Here is a 19336-nt window from a genome sequence, read left to right on the forward strand (position 1 = left end):
TGGAAACTCCCGGAAACGAAGAATCTGAAATGAAGAATGGTTTATTTATCGTCTCAAATGTTTTCAGAAACACATTTCTGCAAACTATTATCGTAACAAGTGTTTCCAAACAAGACATTGTATTGGCCCGTTTTAAAATCTGTGAGCAGACGCCATGGAGCATCACGTACTAGCACCTGACCTCAGTTAGTCGATGGTAGCAGCGAGCTCCACCAATCAGAGATGTCGCTTTTACACTTAGGATTTTGGGTTATGTATACTTCGTGTTTCATTAAAACAAGGTTGAACTCATAAGAACTTTTTACAAGAGCACATTATTTTTCACAATCTCACAGCTCAGGTGGACTATTACCGCATTATGGCTAATAAAATCCTCATTTCAGAATTGGAATTTTTGCTTATGGAAACTCCATGTTGAGCTCTATAGGCTAGAGGGTAGGCTAGGCTATAAGTAAGCTAAAGGACATACTGGCTGAATATAAGATGATCACCCAACTTTGATTACACCTATTTTCAGAAAACAGCTTCAGTTAGCTTATTTTGTTTTATATTATCAAATGAAACCGGAAGTTCTGGAAAAGTGACATGTATCAGCCTTCATGAAGGAGATGCTCATGCAGTGTAAACCCTCGTTTACGCATATAAAGTCAGTATAAGTCAGTCAGGCAAAGAATGTACACTAAAAAAGTCCATTCTAAGTGTAGGCCTATGCAACCTGGAGCTTCCAAGTTTCCACATCATTTCAAAATGAACTTTGGTACTGACAGGAAGTTGGGTTTGGGTAACAAAACCACTAAGGTATGTTAAGGAAAATAGCGTGGTCTAGGTAAATGTGACTTTGAATTTTAAATTTAATTTTGCATTGGACACAAACATCGGCTTCCTGGACTAAAGTCCTGTGTTTTTTTGACCCATTGACCACCACCCTCCATCCTTGTGAGGACTATCTCTCTATTTCTACTTACCATTATCACTGCAGGTTTACATTGTAGTTAGTTAAAAACTCCAAGCATCACTTATAGCCTAAGGGTTCTCTGTGCATTGATTTATGACACCAGGGGGCACATCGGTATTTGACTAGTTGGGAGTGAAAGAGGGTAGAAAACAAACTCTGGTTAGGTTTAGGCAACAAAACCACTTACTTAGTTTTTTGGGAAAGAAACTTGACGGTTGGGATTAAAAATCTATGTACAGTTAGGTTTAGGCAACAAAACCACGATGCAGGGTCGAACACCATGCACAAAAAAAATGACAATTTGTTTCTGTGTACACAAAACCAATAAATGTATTTTGTGAATATTCCATCAACTGTTGGGTTGCCAGTTAGGAAAGAAAATCAGCCTATTATGTAATAATGCAGGTATAACTGTAGGTAATCCATTTATAATTATTGTTATGGCTTCTTACTAATCATCCAAGTTGAAGGTAGAAGTCAGCACAGAACATGAAGTGACAGTTCTTTCTTCTAACCTAAGTCATCCCATCACAGGACTTGCAGTCTGCATCGTGTGTCAGCAACAAAACATGTCTGTGTGTAAAGTTATGGAGGAGCAGCAGGACTGACTGCGTGTCTGGGGGGGGTAAGGTTTCCTCTCGACGCCCCGGGATGATAAAAAATCCACCGCTCACATATTTCACCAGAGCTGTTAAGTGGGTGATCTATCACGCCTGAGTTATGCAATATCTACACACACACACACACACACACACACACACACACACTCACAGAGAGAGAGAGAGAGAGAGAGAGAGAGAGAGGAGGCAGAAATCATAACAGTGATGGTGACGGTGATGCAAGAGATAAAGGAGCAGTCCGCATATTACAGCATGGCAGCAGGCCGACAGGCGGTGACAGCCAGGAGAGAGAGAGATTACTGGAACACACACACACACACACACACACACACACACACACACACACAATCTCTCCCTCACACACACATACAGGCACTCAGAGGGTGAGATATGTCTCCAAGCATAGAGATGTACTCTGCTGTAATCTCTTTGTCTACAAGATACACTTAGATGGATGGTTACAGGAGAGAGAGGCCGTGTTTCAGTGTCCCACTCTTCAGTCTGAAAACCCAGTGCTGTATTTTATATGAGCTACGTACAGAGTTATTGGATCTTTATTTGCATGTTTTAATATTTCAAAAGGATAGTTTGGATTTGCTTAATACAATACTCACCTGCCATTTGTACATTGAAAGCGTTTAATTTTCTCCACACTGGCTGTGATTCCTATCTGACCAGATGTAAGATATGAGATATCAAAAGATGCGTTCCACACCGAAGCAGAGGCCGATGAAAAAGACATCTTCATCCTCAGAGTTGACCTTCCAGCTTGTTGGCCAGTATTGTTTTATAAGAATTTTAGAGATGTCATTTACTGCTGGCTGAGAGCCAATCACAGTAAGACACAAACCGACTGCAGATGTGCTCGGGACAATCCAAAGTCGCAGTGATGGTAAAGTGTTCTTCATGCAGTAACAATTAACATTATTAGGGGGGTTTTTTCTGATCCAAATAAGACATCGGTTATTTGTCAGGTGTTAAAATGAGTTACGCAAATACTTAAATGCCACCTAAATATTACCTAAATATTGTTTTTATAATATAAACAGTGGAAGTCCTGACCCATGAGCCATGCAAACCGTTTGCTGCTACAATCCTCCCGCTGTTAAAACACTTCACTCCATTTAGTTCAGTCCTCACAATATTAGTCTATGGTTTCATAGAATTGTAAATTTTTGAGAACAGTACTGTTATTAATTTAATCCAGCCAGATTCCATTTGTTTATTTAAAATTTCAAATCCTGTTTATACTATGGGTTGGCTTAATACTTGATGGTCATTATTTACTGAGAGATAAGCACTCATATTGCCCAGTACGCCCAGCTGATAAAACATTTTCTATTCAATATTGAATTATGTCAATCCATGCACGCTCGACGTGGTTATCTTTTCTGAGCTGAAGTTTATAAACACTTCTGGAGTTTATCAAACTTAACAATAAGTTGTATTTCACAGGCACAAAGTCTCACAGAGCAGCTCTGGAAGTGGCTGCAGCAATGAAGACACAGACAATGCAAGCTAGCATATTAACTTAAAGTTACTGCTATCTGATGAAATCAAACTTGGAGAGGAGAGAACACAAGTTGACCTGATTACTGATCCCACAATCCACTCTCAAGGTGTTTTTCTTCAAATTGTGTGCCATGTAGCTGCTTATCTTAGCTTAGCATAAAGAGTGTTTTTGCAAATGTTAATGCGTCTCAAAAACTTCTGGAACCACACATGTCAAGAGGCACATTCTGGATCTTCTTTGAGGTGACCAGCTGATGCTGAAGTGACACATTGCCTTAAATCAGCAGAGTTCCCCAAGGTTCTATACAGGGGCCTCTGCTGTTTTCTGCCTACATGTTGCCACGAGTTCACCTTGTATGGGGACAAAAGATTGATTTACATTTTTGGGCACACGTTTTCTTTTGACCCCATAAATTGCAAGAGAGCATGAGACTACTGTTTCATGATCCTGTTTATATGCTCTACCAAAGTATCAAAGATTAAGTATTTCAGAATCCTGCAGACCGTTACGTATGTTTGATCTCACAGTATAGCTGCCTGAGCCAACCAGCACTGTCTATAGACCTCAGGTAGGTCAAAACACTACTTCCCGACTGACTCAGAATCAGGGAAAACATGCAGTTTAACATTCTACCAAACATTTAAAGCACACATTCCAGGGACTGGACCCCAAACAAATGTTTTACTCTTTTAACTTTTTGAGGTCTGATGATCAGATTCTGCAGGATCCCAAAGCAGACCAGGTTAAGCAAATCAAGGTAACCAGATATTCTATGGAATCCCTTCACATGTTTTTTTAATAAAATAAAAAATATTTAAAAATATTTTGTTTTCATTATATTTTGAAGATGTTTTTTTATTGTGTATGTTACTGCATTTGCTATGTTTTAAGTTCATTCAAATATTTTTTAGTTTATGTAAAGCACTTTACAATTGCTTGTTATTATTATTATTAGGGCCTACTGGTTCCCATGGGAACTCCATCTACACAGTTTAAAACTTGCACTCACTTGCATGGACCTCAGATGAGTTTTGTAGGTTTTGTAATTAGCACACAAAGGGAGCTATGTTGACTTAAAAGAGAGTTCGGCTGCCTTCACTACACTGATCCAACATTAGTGTGTAATCATCAGTCAGACTACAGTGAATGCAGTGGCTGAATGATTCTATTAGATGTTTTGCCACAGTTTAAGGACCCACTATAAATACTAAGTTATGTATTCTTTGAATGAGGCCCAAGATAAAGACGTGAGGAATCCTCTCTGTTTGTGTTGAGAAGAAAATCAGACAGCACCAATGGGAGTTAAGCCCCTTCAGTCTGGGTTTGGGCTAACTCTAAGTGTTGTTTCCAGCTTATAAATTCCACATTTAGCTTTAACATGTTTTTTCGATGTCATGCACCACATATTGAATGCACCACATATGTGTGGTAAAGAAAAAGAAAAAGATGGTTTATCCAAATTAGAATATGTTTGTCCTCATGTTTACTCATGATGATGCAGTGGCTGGTCATTCAGCATGGTTGAATATTTTCTCAGACTTGTTTCACAATAGACATGCATTAAGTAACAGGCCAACATATTGACAATGAAACTGCGATAAGTTAACTGAAATATTCATGCACCAATCTCTATTATTGCCAATATGAACCAAGTCAATGTTCCTGATTCAGTATGTTTGCAAATTCAAAATATCCTTTTTTGGTGATTAAATGTTATAGTCTATTTTTTTTTTATGAAATCATTAAATTATTATTATTATTATTATTATTGGTATTATTATTATTATTATTACTATTATTATATTTATATTTATATTTATATTTAACAATCAGACATAAACCTAGGAAGACAAGTCATGTTCATTTCTTTTTGAACCTCCCTTTAACAAACACAAACACACACACACACACACACACACACACACACACCATGCCTGTCACACTGAGCCAGTCATCCTGTAATGGCTGCCACTGCTCATTGTTCACATCCTGCTTTGTCTTCAGCGCCATTTTGACTCTGTGGGAGGAGGAGCAGCTAGTTAGCATCACACTCACACACACACACACACACACACACACACACTCTCATGGAAGCCATGCTAACTCATGGGTTGCTCCATATTCCCCCTGCCAGCTCAATGGTGGGAGAGAAATTGCAAGGCCAAGCTACAGTTAGCTTCCATGCTCATACACTGACGTGAGTTGTGCTGCTCTGGGGTCAGCTCTGGGTCCCACACGCTGCAAGTTAAAGACTACACTGTAGTTTCTGTGCTATTCTCACATGGTGAAAGCTACTACTGGTTCGCTATGCTAACTATTAGCTCCTTCTCAGCTAAGCTAGGCTAATGCTATAAAGGGAAAGCAATGACCCAGCTGTGGCCCTTAGACTCTTTCTCCAGTTTTTATCTGCTCTGGAAAAATACCTAATTCTACAGGGTTATCTCTGTGTAAACACAAGCTGAACCAGGTTATATATGTATGTTGTAGCTCATAGTGTGGAAAAACTACAACCAGCCATGCATTAAAACATAAAAAAAAAAAAAGAATATGCATTTTGTCCCCATTATGAGCCAAAATTCAAACGAATATTAGAATATTAGAAATATTATAAAAACGACCCATTGTTTAGTAAAATGACAATTTAAACCTTAATGATTACAAAGAAAGTATTAAAATAAAAAAGGGAATTTTAGGCTTATAATTAATTCCCATGTATAAATGTAGCATTAAAATGATTTGTACTATAAAAAACAGATACTCAAATTTTACACTAGTATGTGTAGCAGAAAAAAATGAATAAAGAAAAAAATAAATGGTCTACTAATATGCTGCTGAATGCTCACTTTGTTTTGTATTCAGTGTATTCATAAATTGCACTGAATTATTAGTTTAGGATAAAAAATATAAATACTGCGCGTATCCACATCATTTTTCAGCATCTCTCGAATTCATAAAACAAAACGACATGGGCCACATCTTAAATGTTTGTGTGTTTTTTATTATTATTATCATTATTCCACTATGAAAATATATGTACAATAAATAATTTGGATTTTCACTATTAAAGAATCTCAATAAATAAACTAGGGTCTAAAACTCGGGTCGTCAGCAGGACTTGAATGAATTCATTCTCCAGTTGGGGTTTTGTTCTAAAAAGCAGTCCAGCTATCTGTGTCTATAGACTCCGTGAACAGTTCCTGAGAAGTTATTAAGGATCCATGAAGCTGCACCAGAATGTACTGAGAGGAAACAAATCCACACATACCGATAACGGTTAATCATATTTGACAAAAAATAAAAAACAAAAGAAAGGCAATAAATACCTGAACAAGGGGAGAGAGAAAAAATCCACAAAGTTTCGATCGTGGAAAAACTAAAAAAAATCCGTTCGATATTTAAAATGAAAAATAAAATGAATTGTATCTCTCTTACACTAGGTACATTACAGCCGTGAAATAAAAACCAGCAAGAAGATGAAAAAATAGATTTAGAAACGAACATATGAATATTTCATTCAGAAATGTCTCAGGAATGTTGCCGAGAAGCTTTTATGCTTTTTAAACAACAGAGTGCCGATTGTTCCACACTGTCTCCTCAGTGTTTCAGTACTTTTATATTTCTCAGAAGTTCAGGTGCTGCAGGTCTATGGTGCACAGCGTGCTCGTGAACAGGTCGAAGTCCTCCTCGGAGAAATCCACCGGGCTGTCCAGGGAGCTCTGCAGGCTGGGCGACAGGCAGGCGTCCCCGGCGAAGAAGGCCAGGTCGGGGAGCGGGGTCGAGCAGGAGGCGGCGGGAGCGGAGGACGAGGTGGAGGAGACGGAGGAGTCCCGCAGCTCGGAGAACGACGGGTCGGATCCTCCTGCTGTAGCCGAGGTCACGGCCTCGCCGAGCTGCATCAGGCCCGGGTTATCGGCGGAGGTCGTCGCGGTGAACGCCGGCGGAGAGTGGCGAGCCACGTCTGCGTCAGAGGAGCCAGATGCTGCCGGCGGCTGTGGGCGTTCGGGGCGGCTCAACCGGCCTCCTTCCTCCGGCGTAGGTTGTGCATTGTCCCCGCTGTCACTCGCGTAGGCGGCGGCCGAAGATGGATTACAGCTCCCCGCCTCCCCGTCCGACGCAGCCTCCCCGGTGCCGGATGCTTCCAGCGGCTGGCTGGAGTACGGGGACGAGGCGTCGGCTCCTTCGAGCGGCTCGAACTCGCCGGATTCGTGGCCTCCGCCGTCCCGGTGGTGCGTCGTCTGGCGCTTGTGTTTCATCCGCCGGTTCTGGAACCAGACTTTGACCTGCCGCTCGGTCAGATCCAAGAGGGCTGCGATCTCTACCCTCCTGGGTCGGCACAGGTACTTGTTGAAGTGGAACTCCTTTTCTAGCTCCAGCAGCTGCGTGTTGGTGTAGGCGGTGCGCAGCCGCCGGGACCCGGCTCCTCCACAGTCCAGACTCGCCTGGCTCGGGTCTGCATGGAGACAGAAGACAAATAAAAAAGGAAAGAGGATTTATTGTGTGTGTGATATTCTCATTTGTTTTATTATTTATAATTTTATATTTCGTTTAAACTTCAGATTGTAGGCTAATTCCAACCCATTTCTTGGGAGCCCTGTAAAAAGCTCTACATATTTCATTGCGTGCTAAGAAAGAAGCTGCTTCAGCATCGAGCAGGAATCCCCTCGGCTCTTCTGTCTGTAATAAAAAATAATAACACACGAAAAAGTCTCGTAAAAAAAAAAATACTCCCCCAATTACAGTAGCAGCCAAAGCCATAACTGTAAGAGCAGACCAATTTGTTGGTGGTAAAAAACAATAATAGTAAAGCAAAAAAAAAAAAAAAAAAAGGTAAATAAAGACAGATGATCATAATGTCAAAGAGGGCTTTCTCTCTTCTGTAAAAAAATGTGAGGCGGCTGCAGCAGGAGAGGAGAGAAATATGCAAAGAGAGAGAGGGGGGGAAATAAATAAATCACAGGGAGGAAATGTGGGAATGTCCACGTGAAACCGATGTGGCAGGAACATTACTAAAAAAATTACCAATGTTTTTTTTTTTGTGAATGAGATCAGGAAAAAAAAAGAAAAAGCAGGAAATTGGGAGAGAAAAGAACACGAGGATGAAAAAATGAACGGGGGGGGGGGGGGGGGGGGGCATATTGTGTTTGGAGAAGCGAAGAAGGGGGGGGGGTAACAAATGCAGTGATTGTTATGGAGGTCAGTTTTAAAAGAAAGAAATGAGCTAAACCCATGACAATCAGATTGTGTGCAGCCTGTATGCTGTGTAGGATGTAGCTTATCCCCCCCCCCCATCATCAGCCCCCCCCCCAACATATTTTGTTGCTCTGCCTCGCCATTATTTTTCCTACACCGCCATCCAATATGGCTACCATCTCGGTTGTGTTATGAATATATAATGCCAGGGCAATGCTGCTGCTGAAATCACAGCACCCAGGGAACAGAACGACACAGGCTGCAGCAGGAATCCTCTGCAGGGTGGATAAAGAAGGGGGGAATAAAAGACCCACCTCTGTGCGTCTTTACGCACGATTAATAACTCCATATGGACAATAGGCATTTTTTGTAAATTCCTGTCATGATGCAGAATGAACAGGGAGCTGATGTGAGAGGCGTGAGGCTGAATTTGACAGAGAAATCTGATAGAGATAGAGGTTATGGTTGTACATTTACATGCATGATGAGAGAGTGCAAAGCACTGCAGCATAATGCAGTGGTCTAGATATGGCCACCCTGTTGACACAGCATTACAGCACTGCACAACACACACAGACACACACACACACACACACACACACACATTCTGAGGAAGAAAACGACAATGTCATCTCAAATCCATGCTGTGCGTAGTAATAAATGATATTTATGAAGTGAAATAAAGATGCAGATCAAAAATGAAAGCACTATGCTCTATGCACACCCTTCACTATCACACCAGCACACACCCTCACACATACTGGCTCCAGCTTCCCTGCATACCGACCTGTGGGTGACTCGATGCCCGCCGAAGGGTACCCGGAGGCGGTCGGCGACGGGGAAGACGAGGCAGTGGGGATGATGGATCCGCCACCGCCGGGGCCGCTCCCGGGCTTCGTGCACTTCTTCGAAGACTTCTTCTCTTTCATCCAGGGGAACTCGTGGGCCAGCGGGCCGGCCGGGGCGGCCGTGGCCGGGGCAGGGGTCTGGCCGGGCGGGCAGGGCTGCTGGGCGCCCCGGTGGTGCGTCTGGAGGCCATTGGTGACGGAGGTCCTCCGGTTCTGCTGGCTCCTGGCTGCCGGTCTCGGCTGGCTGGCTGTGCAGGGGCTGAGGCTGGGGATGGTGTGCTCGAAGGGAGGCGGAATTACTGTCGACTCCTTGATTGATGAAGTTTGAAATGACTCCAGGACGGGGAAGGACGTCAGGCACTCTGCTAGGGACGGCTGGCTGTTGATAAAACCGATCTCCCTCTCAAATTCAAAATTCATAGCTCCCTCGAACCGGCTCGACCTCAAAACGGCGAGACCCCCGAAACAATCCCTTCCCCAAAATAAAAAAAATAAAAAAAAAAACACATAGGCGCGCACGCTCGCGCACGCTCACAAACCAATATGGCTTCTTTGAAGAAAAAAAAATGGAAAAAAGCGCACGAGCATGTAGGCTCCCAACCGCAATGGCGTCAATGCGGCGGCTATATAATAATTGTGTATATTGGTGATATTACTAGCGTATGGGGACCATGGGTAGGCTAAACTGAAGAACTATGGGGCGAAATTGCAGCCAATTCCTGGTCATGTGACGCGGAACAGCCAATCAGGGGGGCCCGGGGCCTGGCGTCGGCGGCGGCGATGGCGATGGCTGTGGGAAGCAAGCATTATTATTATTTTTTTTCACCAAATGCTGTGGTAACGCGGGGCTGCATCACAGGATAGCTGCTATTGTTTGGTCCTAACGGGGGGTAGAGTGAGAGGAGGAGGAGGAGGCCGGTCGCCATGTGCGCCGTGTGGGCGGCGGGGTTCGACGCCATCCCCGTAGACCCGGTGTTAAAGACGCTCAGACAATAGAGCATCTCTCGGACATTTTTTTTTTTTTTTTTTTTTTTCTCGGTCCTCTGGGTGATGCAATGACGGTTAGGTAGTGGACGGCACCGTTTACAATCTGGCTCCTCAGAAGAAAAAAAAAAAAAATCACTGTTTACAGCACTCAGCTCATTAATCTTATAAAGTGTGACAGAGGCTGAAAATACCCAACTTAGACATAGAGAGAGAGAAAAAATATACTTGGAGAGGGTTTTAGATGGCGCAGCAGCTCAGGAGGAGAGGATGATGAAGATGAGGCAGACTGGCTTCTAAGCAGAGCAGAGAGATGCGTTTTAGATTTAACGGGGGAGAGAAGCCTGTTGGTGTGTAAGTGCACTTTCTTTTGTTTCAATAGACTTCATTAAATCATGTTTTTTTTTTTTTTTTATAAATAGATGCTGGAGCGCGTGTGGGAGAGAGGGAACCCTAAACTATTCTCTAAATAAAAACATCCTCTGCACTCAGGCTCTTCTCTCTCACCCTTTCTCTCCTTCTCTCTAGTGTGATGTATGTGTGTTAAAAATGTCCGTGTGTGTTTACGCAGAGAGGGAGAGAAAGAGAGAGAGAGAGAGAGAGAGAGAGAGAGAGAGAGAGAGTTCACAGCGAGGTCGCTCCGTGCAGCTAGAGAGACAAGGAGGGGAGCGCACGGGCCTCCTGTAGTAAAATAATAATAATAATAGTACTAATACAGCAACACTGTTATGAACGCTAACAGTAAGTGAGAGTGTGCTGAGTGGCCTTCAGGCTCAACAGGACGCACATGTAGAGTTTTATTATTATTGTTTTCCCCTCATAAAGATCAGGAACTCGGGAGGATGTTTTTGGGGAGGGCTGGAGGAGCCCCGAGTGAGGAGCAAGCAAATGTGCGGTGATCAATCTTTCACTCCCTGCAAAGAGGCCTGACAGCAGAACCCTCTTCTCTCCCTAAATAACAAGCAGCCCTCCGGCCCTCGCGCTCTCTATCCACCCCCCTCCCTCCCTTTTTTTTCAGATCCGTTACTCCTCGTGTTTTTTATTTATTATTTATTTGTGGCACAGATTTTACGCGCAGAAAAAATGCGCTCATCTATAAACGTCACGCGGTTGAGGGAAGCAAATAAAACCACTTGGATACAAATAGAAAAAAATAAAAAAATATTTAGCTCCAATCTCTCGTTCCCATGCCATTTGGCTTTGCTCCCCCCAATGACTCTGAAAGAGAAGGCAGAGGGGGTAAAAGGCAGAAATGCGTGTGGGAGTGAGGGCCATTGAACGCAGCAGAGAAAGCTGCTGACTGAGCTCCAACATCACAATGCTCCGCGGGCCGCTCGGTGTCTGTTCTTCATCTAGTTTTCTACTTACTACTTTTGGAAATTGTATAAATATATGTATTTTTTTTTTTGTTGTAAAATACCGACGAGTTCATTTGAAGTTTTGTTGGCGAACAGAGGCAGTTTTTTGGGTTTTTTTTGTTATGCTAGTCATCAAATGGAACGCGTGGATTAGTCGACGGAAGATGGGAATTTGTTACTTTTATTTAATTGTATTCTATTTGGCAGTCAGTTCTCTTGTTTAAGGGTGACCCAGGGTAAAACAACATTTTTTTTACCATACCAGTATTTACGTGATTTGATATAATTTGAAAAAATAAAGAATTAGTCCACTAATTATTGATCGTTGAGATTTTGAGTTGACCAAAGTAAAGTAGAACAAATCAAAACGACCAGGATTTATCTACAGGCTACCTTTATTAATCAATTATTATTATCATCATAATTACTATTATTATTACAATCATTATTATTATTTAATTATTATCATCGTGTAATTATTATTATTAATGTTGTTGTTAAGTTCATGATAAAACAAGACGACTGTTAACATCTGACGGTTAACTTTTTGTCACATTTCCTCCCAAATATACCTTAAAATCGGCCCCTTATCAATGTAGTAGTAATGTCTGACTCCAGATCAGTGTCTGTCCCTCGCTGTGAGCTGCTCTGTAGTAATAGCTGTTGTGTTTTTAGCAGAGGCTGAGCTGCTCTGAAGCCGAGCCCTCCGCCGGGTTTTTTTATGAGGCAATAAATTAGATCCAATCTCTGCTTATTGGTGTTTTTATTGTCTGTTAGTCCAACGGAGATGTAAAGGGAAGTGCGGCCATTATTTACGGGAGCCTGATTTATGTCTCAAGTTTTATGCTGCTCTCAGGCCTCTCAGCACTAGCGCGTGCGAGAGAGAGAGAGAGAGAGAGAGAGAGAGAGAGAGAGAGAGGGAGAAGGTTGGGGGGGTTAGAGAGACCATGTGACTGGGCCAAGGCGCAGGCCTCAGGGCTTTTTTTTAGTCATAAACAACATCACAGGACATATAGCATCAGCATATGTGGGGGAAAAAAGACATAACAAGGGAAAAGGCAAGTTGAAAAAAAGAGGAAATGTTAAAGGGACAATTCACCACAAAATCAAAAATACATATTTTAGATAGTTTTGGTGTGAGTAATTTAGTTTTGGAAATATCGTTTGTAGAAAATGTCTGTCTTCTCTTCAGCATAATGTGACTATATCACACTAAGCTCGTGCTCAAAGGGCCAAAAGGAAACACGAAGAACTCAACAGCGACATCTCTTTTTGTTGCAGATATCTCAAACAGTAGATAACTCACACTACAACAATCTAGACTGATACATAAGGAAGTGCCATTTTAAAAGGAATAATATGTGTTTTTGATTTTTTTTTTTTGGGGGGTGAACTGTCCCTTTAACATGAAGATGTGTCTTGGGTCACCTATCTGTTGAAAAAGGTCAAACTATTTTGAACCCCAAGAGTGAAAATGAACATCCTCAGTAAGAGCAATAGTAAATAAAGTAAATCCAGAATCAACAGTGAATTATTAAAATAAAATAATCAAACATGGTGGTTAGTTATATGGTAAAAAAAAAAGTCTGAATGGCTAACTTAAAGAAGAACAAAATGACTCCACCAAGTCAGAGCACTTATGTTCCACTCAATATCGTTTTCATTTGAAAAACGTCTAGGTTTAGAGTTCAGCATTGGGTGTCAGTATCTTGCTCAAGGACACGTCAGCAGCATTGGGTTTGTGTGTTTAGGGTTTGAACCCCAAGTCGCCTTGCTGCTACTTTTCAGCTCCAAAAAAGATATTACTTCAACACCAAAACAACTCTATTCTTATCATTTTAAATCATGAGATTGAGTCTTAAAGGTTTTTCTCCAGCATCTGGCACAGTTAAATATAGACGCTGTACAATACTGCACACTAAAATAGCAAAAGTGAGTGTGATCTTTTACTGGTACTGAACACAGACGTTGCTATCAGAGAAAAACAACAGAGCTGAAGTCAATGTTTCAATCTGAGAGAGAGGACTCTAAAATAAAGAAGAACAAGCAGCAACAAGTATCAGGTTTAAGTTCAGGAATAGATCTGGGATCCGACCTTAGACCTTCTCTGGGATGCAGCCTGGTCTCTGACACACACTGGCTTTTGTGGATCGTTGCTGGTAAACGGAACAGTAAATGAACACCAGCCAGCGAAATAGTAGCAGAATAGCTGCCACTGCATCACCTTTAAGCCCCAATCTCCTTCTATCTAAAGGCATAAAAGAGACTAAAGCAGCAGATTTGAAGTTTCCCTAAAGATTCTTCTTTACTTCTGACATGTTACACGTCGCTCTCAGCTTCAGAAGAAATTATTGGTAGGGTTTTTCTGACAGCGATGCCATGCTTTAGCCCCTGAGGTAGTGACCTGACATTCAATACTGGCACCTCAGTGTCAGGTCAGCCCCGCTTGTTGGAAAGAAGTCACACCTACACCAGATCCTCAACCGTCACATCACGGTAGAACGCGCATGATCTCCGTGCCGGGACGCCGACCAACGCTCACATAGCAGCTTTAAACTAAATTATTTATGCCATATTTAAACAGTTGTGTGTGTTAAGTAATGTCCTGCATCTTTAAACTGTTCTATTGTCAGTATGGTTTGTCATGTTGTTTTTTTGTGGTTCTATCCTTGAGGTCAGCTGAATTTAAAGGGACAGTAGGTTGACATTTTGTTGAAGTTGATAATCAACAAAAATATGCACTGCGCAATTATTTGCATATTTTCATCATTCTTTTTTTGTTTTGCCAATGTTGGCAGCGAACTGCAGTGCAGAGAGTTGTTTGTACGTTGCCATGGCAGTGAGTACAGTTGGCCTTGGCAGGTTTTCACCTGACAGCAACACCGCTGATACAGACGATAACGTTTGAATAATTCTTTACCGAAAGCACCTGAGAATCATAAACAAAACCGAAGATATCTCTGAATAACATAACATTTTATTAAAGAATTGTTCGACAGACAACTCTCTCAACAATGAAAGAAAAAAGGGAGCTACAAAGAACAAAAAAAGAAGTTGTTTTTCTCCCCAAAAGAAAAAAAAAAGACTCATTCTTTTTTTTCCAGCTAGTAGTTTGTCTAAATTTTCCGACTATGCTCGGACGGGTCACCAATCCCCGTCCTTGCCTTTTTCCCTGTACAAGCCAAGACATGTATGTACAAGGGTCATTATAGGAACATAAAAACTACGTATTCTTCTAAAATACAAGAACTAAAAAAAAATGTAACTTCAGTACAATGGACAAGAAGAAACACAACGTTTTTTTTTTCTTTCATAACAGGTAAATACTAAAAAAGTACAGTATTTTTTCTCGATATAAATACATGAAGGATAAATAATAATAATACAAAACAGAAAGTCTTTTTTTTTTAAACTGGCTATAACAAATAAATATTTATATATGAATGTTCACTTGAACACACATTGGCGAAAGACACTTTGATTGGAGGGCCTTCCGTCTTCAAAATAAGATTTCATTATTATTATTTTTTTCTTACCTCTAACCATCAAAATGTAAACTCTAAGTGCAACAATGATGCCCAGATGAAAAGCTTTTGTGTAGGTCTGCATTCTTTTAAAAAAAAAACAATAAAAGAGGTTAATTTCCAGAACAGCAGCGACTGTTCAAACAAATACACCTGGTTGTTTTTCATTTTTAAAAAAGTGTGACACACGTCAGCTCTGATATCTGGGACATGCATTTTTGTTCAAATATATACCCTGTATCCACGTTAAAAGTCAAGATATGCGAGAACAAAACAAAACGATATAAAAGGTGGACAAAGTCTGCATCGGTGTTCGCTAATGTAGCCAAAGTGAACCCTTACAAAGTGATAGAGAGAGAGAAAGAGAGAGAGAGAGAGAGATGGAGAGAGAGAGGGAGGGGGAGGGGTAATGACTTACCCAAACATAAATAAATAGTGTTCTCCACTCTTATTATTTACCCTGTGTCGATGATGTGCTAAAACAAGAACATTAAAACGTCTCTTCCATGTCCTCTCCTGTGTTTGTGTAAAGATGTCAACAGCTGGTCACCTGGCTGTGGATGTATGTCAACGAAAGGAAGCTAGCTTAGCATTGCTGTGTGTGTATGTGCGTGTGGGGAGGAATGAGCTTTGCTTAGTGCAGATGTGCATCTACATGGTTGCTAGCTTAGCCTTTGAGCTCGTAGCTTCTTAAAACCCTGTTAAGATTGATGGGAGGGGCGGTGGGTGCACGTGTGGTGATGGATGTGTGCGTGTTTTGTGTGTGTGTGTGTGTGGGGGGGGGGGGTGGTCTGTGGCGGATTGTGGGACATATTTTTGGCCTCCCTTCAGAAGCCATGTGCTGCTGCCACAGACAGGAGACGGTAGGTTAGTAGTGATTGGGTCCGGTCCGGCAGGAGGCGGGAGGAGACACTGAAGGGGAGGACCGTCCAGTGGTTGTTTTCTTTTTTCAAATGTGACTCGTGGAACGGAGGAAGGCGAATGCTCGAGCCATACATTTCTGTTGTCCCTCTCTCTCCAGCTGATGGAGAGGAAGAGCCCTCCACATAGCTCAGAACGGCTGACAACAACATGTGCTGCCTTGGGGGGGGGGGGGTTTCAGCATCATATATCTAACCACCTCGTTAAACCACCCATTCAAATCTTAACTATTTCATTTACCAGGAGGGAGGCTTGTGAATGTTATCACCGACATACAGTTTTAAACAACACGCTATGGCTCCGACAAACATGCTAGCTGAGCTACAGCTGCAGTGTGCTGCACACACACATACGCTACACACATCCAAAACATGTTTTGGATGTATAACTTAAACACATTATACAAAGAGAATGCTCTTCCTTTTTTGGGGGGGTTTCTGAGATTTAAAAAAAAATGAAAAGCTGCTATGTTTGAAATAGTCCCCGTTGTAGTTTCCTGATTGACTGTGCAGTGGATTATCAGACTAAACAACAGCGCTCGCCTTCAGATCCCGTTGTGCCGTACAGCTGCCGATATATCTCCGCATTGATGCCGCGAGATCAGCTTCCTGACATTTATTGTCCCCAGGGGGGGAGACGTGGGAGACAATTGACTGTACACTTCTTCCCCCGCCGCTTACAATACGCTTCGCTACACCTGGGACTCTCAAGAGTGTAAATTGCTCTAAAAATGGTTTGTGTAAAATAAATAAGTTCCTGTAGGAGGATGTAAGTTAGTAAGTTTGGTCCCGGCTTTTTAAAAAAGATACTTTGATACGTTGATTTTAGTACCATTTCATTGCAGAGTGTCTATTGTTTACTCTTTTAGCAACATTAATGGTTTGAGTCCGTGCTACTTTATTATAGGTGCAACCGTTATGTCTTTTTAAATCAAATAAGCTGTACTTTAAAGGTAACAGTGAAAGCTTAGCCCTAATTAGACGGCAGTGGAAACAAGGTGGCTGGACAACACTGATTGCTCCCCTTTGTGTCTGCAGAGCGAAGGACAAACCACTGGACGGCCCCTGTCGGTCTCCCTTTGTCCCTCCTGCCGTCCCGTTGTAGCAGTAGAGTCCCCGCATGTTAGTCCGTCTGTTAGTGAGTCTCGTCGTGTCAAGCGTTCTGTGTGTCGTCTTCACTATTTCCTACGTCCGTTTTTTTTGTTCCAAACCTGCTACAGGTGAGTGAGCTTGGGTGCTTCCTGGATTCTGCCCTGAGTCGAGGTGTGGTGCGCCGACAGCTCGGTGTACGTGGGGTGCGTGGGCTGGTCGCAGGGGCCCGGGGGGCCCCCTCCGCCCACGTGGTGCTGGTTGGGGGCTGACATGGGCCCCCGCCGTTGTAGTCCATGTTTTGGTGGTGGGGCGGCGTGGGGCCGAGGTGATTCAGCCCATACATGGAGGGCCCCGAGCCTGGCATGGGCTCCACGTAGCTGCCGCCCCCCACGTAGACTGGACTGGCCTGCATGTTGGTAGGAGTCCCGTAGCCGGCGTTGTTGGCCTGCACTAGGCTGTGGTGAGGATGGGGGTCGCCGTAGTCCGGGTCCGGGGTGCCGTACTTCTGTTGGGGGGGACAGCCCTTCATGGGGACGTTGGAGTAGGCAGTGGACATGGAGTAAGACACTCCCTGGTGGGGCTTGCCGAAGGACGGAGGGGACGGGACGTCGTAGCCGCCTCCCCCTCCCATGGGGTGCATGGAGTTGAGGAAGCTGGCAGAGGACTGCATGGTTAGGGGAGGGGAGCCGGCCGGCGAGGGCCCCCCGGAACTGGAGCTCAGGCCCTTGGACTTCTGGTCCTTCTTGTACTTCATGCGCCGGTTCTGGAACCAGATCTTGATCTGGCGCTCGGACAGGTTGAGCAGGTTGGCCATCTCCACGCGGCGTGGCCGGCACAGGTACCTGTTGAAGTGGAACTCCTTCTCCAGCTCCACCAGCTGGGCGCTGGTGTACGCCGTGCGGGCCCGCTTGGACGACGCCGACGAGCCGCCGGTTGGACTCTTCTCCCCGCTGCTGCCGCTCTCAGCTCCTCCTGATGCTGGAGGGGGAGAGGAGAGGAGGTTACACAGAGAAAACGGATGATGGCACGGGAAAAAGAATTAAAAAAAATTAAAAAAAGAGAAAACATAGAAAAAGGAAGAAAAAGGAAGAAAAGAGTGGGAAAATGACTTAGTAAGAAACAGGTAAAAAAGATGATGGAATGAGCATGGATAGAACCAGAGAGGAAGAGGGAATAAAACACAGTCGGGCTGCATGCTGCAGGAAATTGAAAGCATTCAGGTTCTTAATAAAGCAGAGGGGGGTCCGGGCGTGCTGGCTGAATTATCCCCCGATATTAGTTGTCAACACTTCATAACAGTGGCAGTTATTAAGAGACGGAGGGCCCCAGCGCTGGCCGAGGGCAGCCAAATTGCATCTTGGCTGATCGAGACAAACCCCCCACAGCAACAGCAGCTGCAGCACAAGGAAGAGAAGGCTGACCTGCACTCACTTCATACAGCTCGCCGAGAAAAAGACGAGCTTCTCGCCACGTTTATGTGATAGTTCTCCTCCTAATAGAGCTGAAAGGTATTCTAGATGGATAGCTGGTTGTCTGACACAGAGAGGCCTTGAGCAGTCTGATATACTTGCCACAATAACTAGCATGCAGCTTGTGATTACTCTGCATCCCTTCCATCAGGTCTGCCTGATAACTGTTTAAAAGACACAGTTTGCAAACCATAGTAGCAGGTTAGCTTCAAATCAGCTACAGTCACTTCTTTATCAGTTACGTTTTGTTAAGAAGATGTGGCACATGCCTGTTTACTCTCACAATAAGAAAGGGAAAGGATTTCTAACACACATTATTAAGCGTTATCAAGACTATATAAGTGTTAATAATACCATCATCACACATTTATTGAAGGTGTTTGCATGTTTATAGTTATTAATAAGTACTTCATTAAGGCATTGTTTGATCTAGAAGCTGCAGAAAGCATAGTTAACTGCATTGATGTAAATAAAACTAGAAAAAATAAGCTTCGTAAAGCTTTAACAATGACACCATCGGTAAGTAAATGTGTCTATTTTGCTTTTGTTAGCAAATATAAGAAATTCATACAGCTTTTATTAAATAGTCTATAAACTGTTAGCGAGTTGATCATAAATGTACTATATTCCAACAATAAACCTTTCTATGAGGCTACTATTAATTATTGCATAGTGTTATTAACATATTAATGATAATAGGCATCTTAAAATGACTTAAAAGGGCCTTATTACCTATTAATTAACAGTTTTTAAAAGGACCTTACAATGAAGCTCTGGCTGCTTTACACGTGTTGATGATAACATTTTCATCAAACGGCTGAAACTGGCAACGTGATACCATCAGTAGAAAGAGAAGGTCAAAT

At 42.8% G+C, this 19336-nt stretch overlaps 2 protein-coding genes across 2 annotated transcripts in view; both read right to left on the bottom strand.

The window, feature by feature from the left end:
• Window positions 1–6078: 6078 nt before the first annotated feature.
• Window positions 6079–9672, bottom strand: hoxb2a (homeobox B2a). Its single transcript, XM_054607356.1, has 2 exons — window positions 9066–9672; window positions 6079–7538 (listed from the first exon to the last, which is right to left on the bottom strand). The coding sequence occupies exons 1-2, from the start codon at window positions 9544–9546 to the stop codon at window positions 6709–6711; spliced, it is 1311 nt and encodes a 436-aa protein (XP_054463331.1). The 5' UTR covers window positions 9547–9672; the 3' UTR covers window positions 6079–6708.
• A 6121-nt stretch (window positions 9673–15793) lies between these two features.
• The window catches only part of hoxb3a (homeobox B3a), a 55132-nt gene continuing 51589 nt past the window's right edge, over window positions 15794–19336 (bottom strand). Inside the window, 2 exon segments of the mRNA XM_054606762.1 lie at window positions 15794–17282; window positions 17285–17982. Of these exon segments, the coding sequence (XP_054462737.1) occupies window positions 17127–17282; window positions 17285–17982 (854 nt within the window). The 3' untranslated portion in view covers window positions 15794–17126.

Source organism: Anoplopoma fimbria, chromosome 11, assembly GCF_027596085.1.
Source record: "Anoplopoma fimbria isolate UVic2021 breed Golden Eagle Sablefish chromosome 11, Afim_UVic_2022, whole genome shotgun sequence".
Classification (NCBI taxonomy): Eukaryota; Metazoa; Chordata; class Actinopteri; order Perciformes; family Anoplopomatidae; genus Anoplopoma; species Anoplopoma fimbria.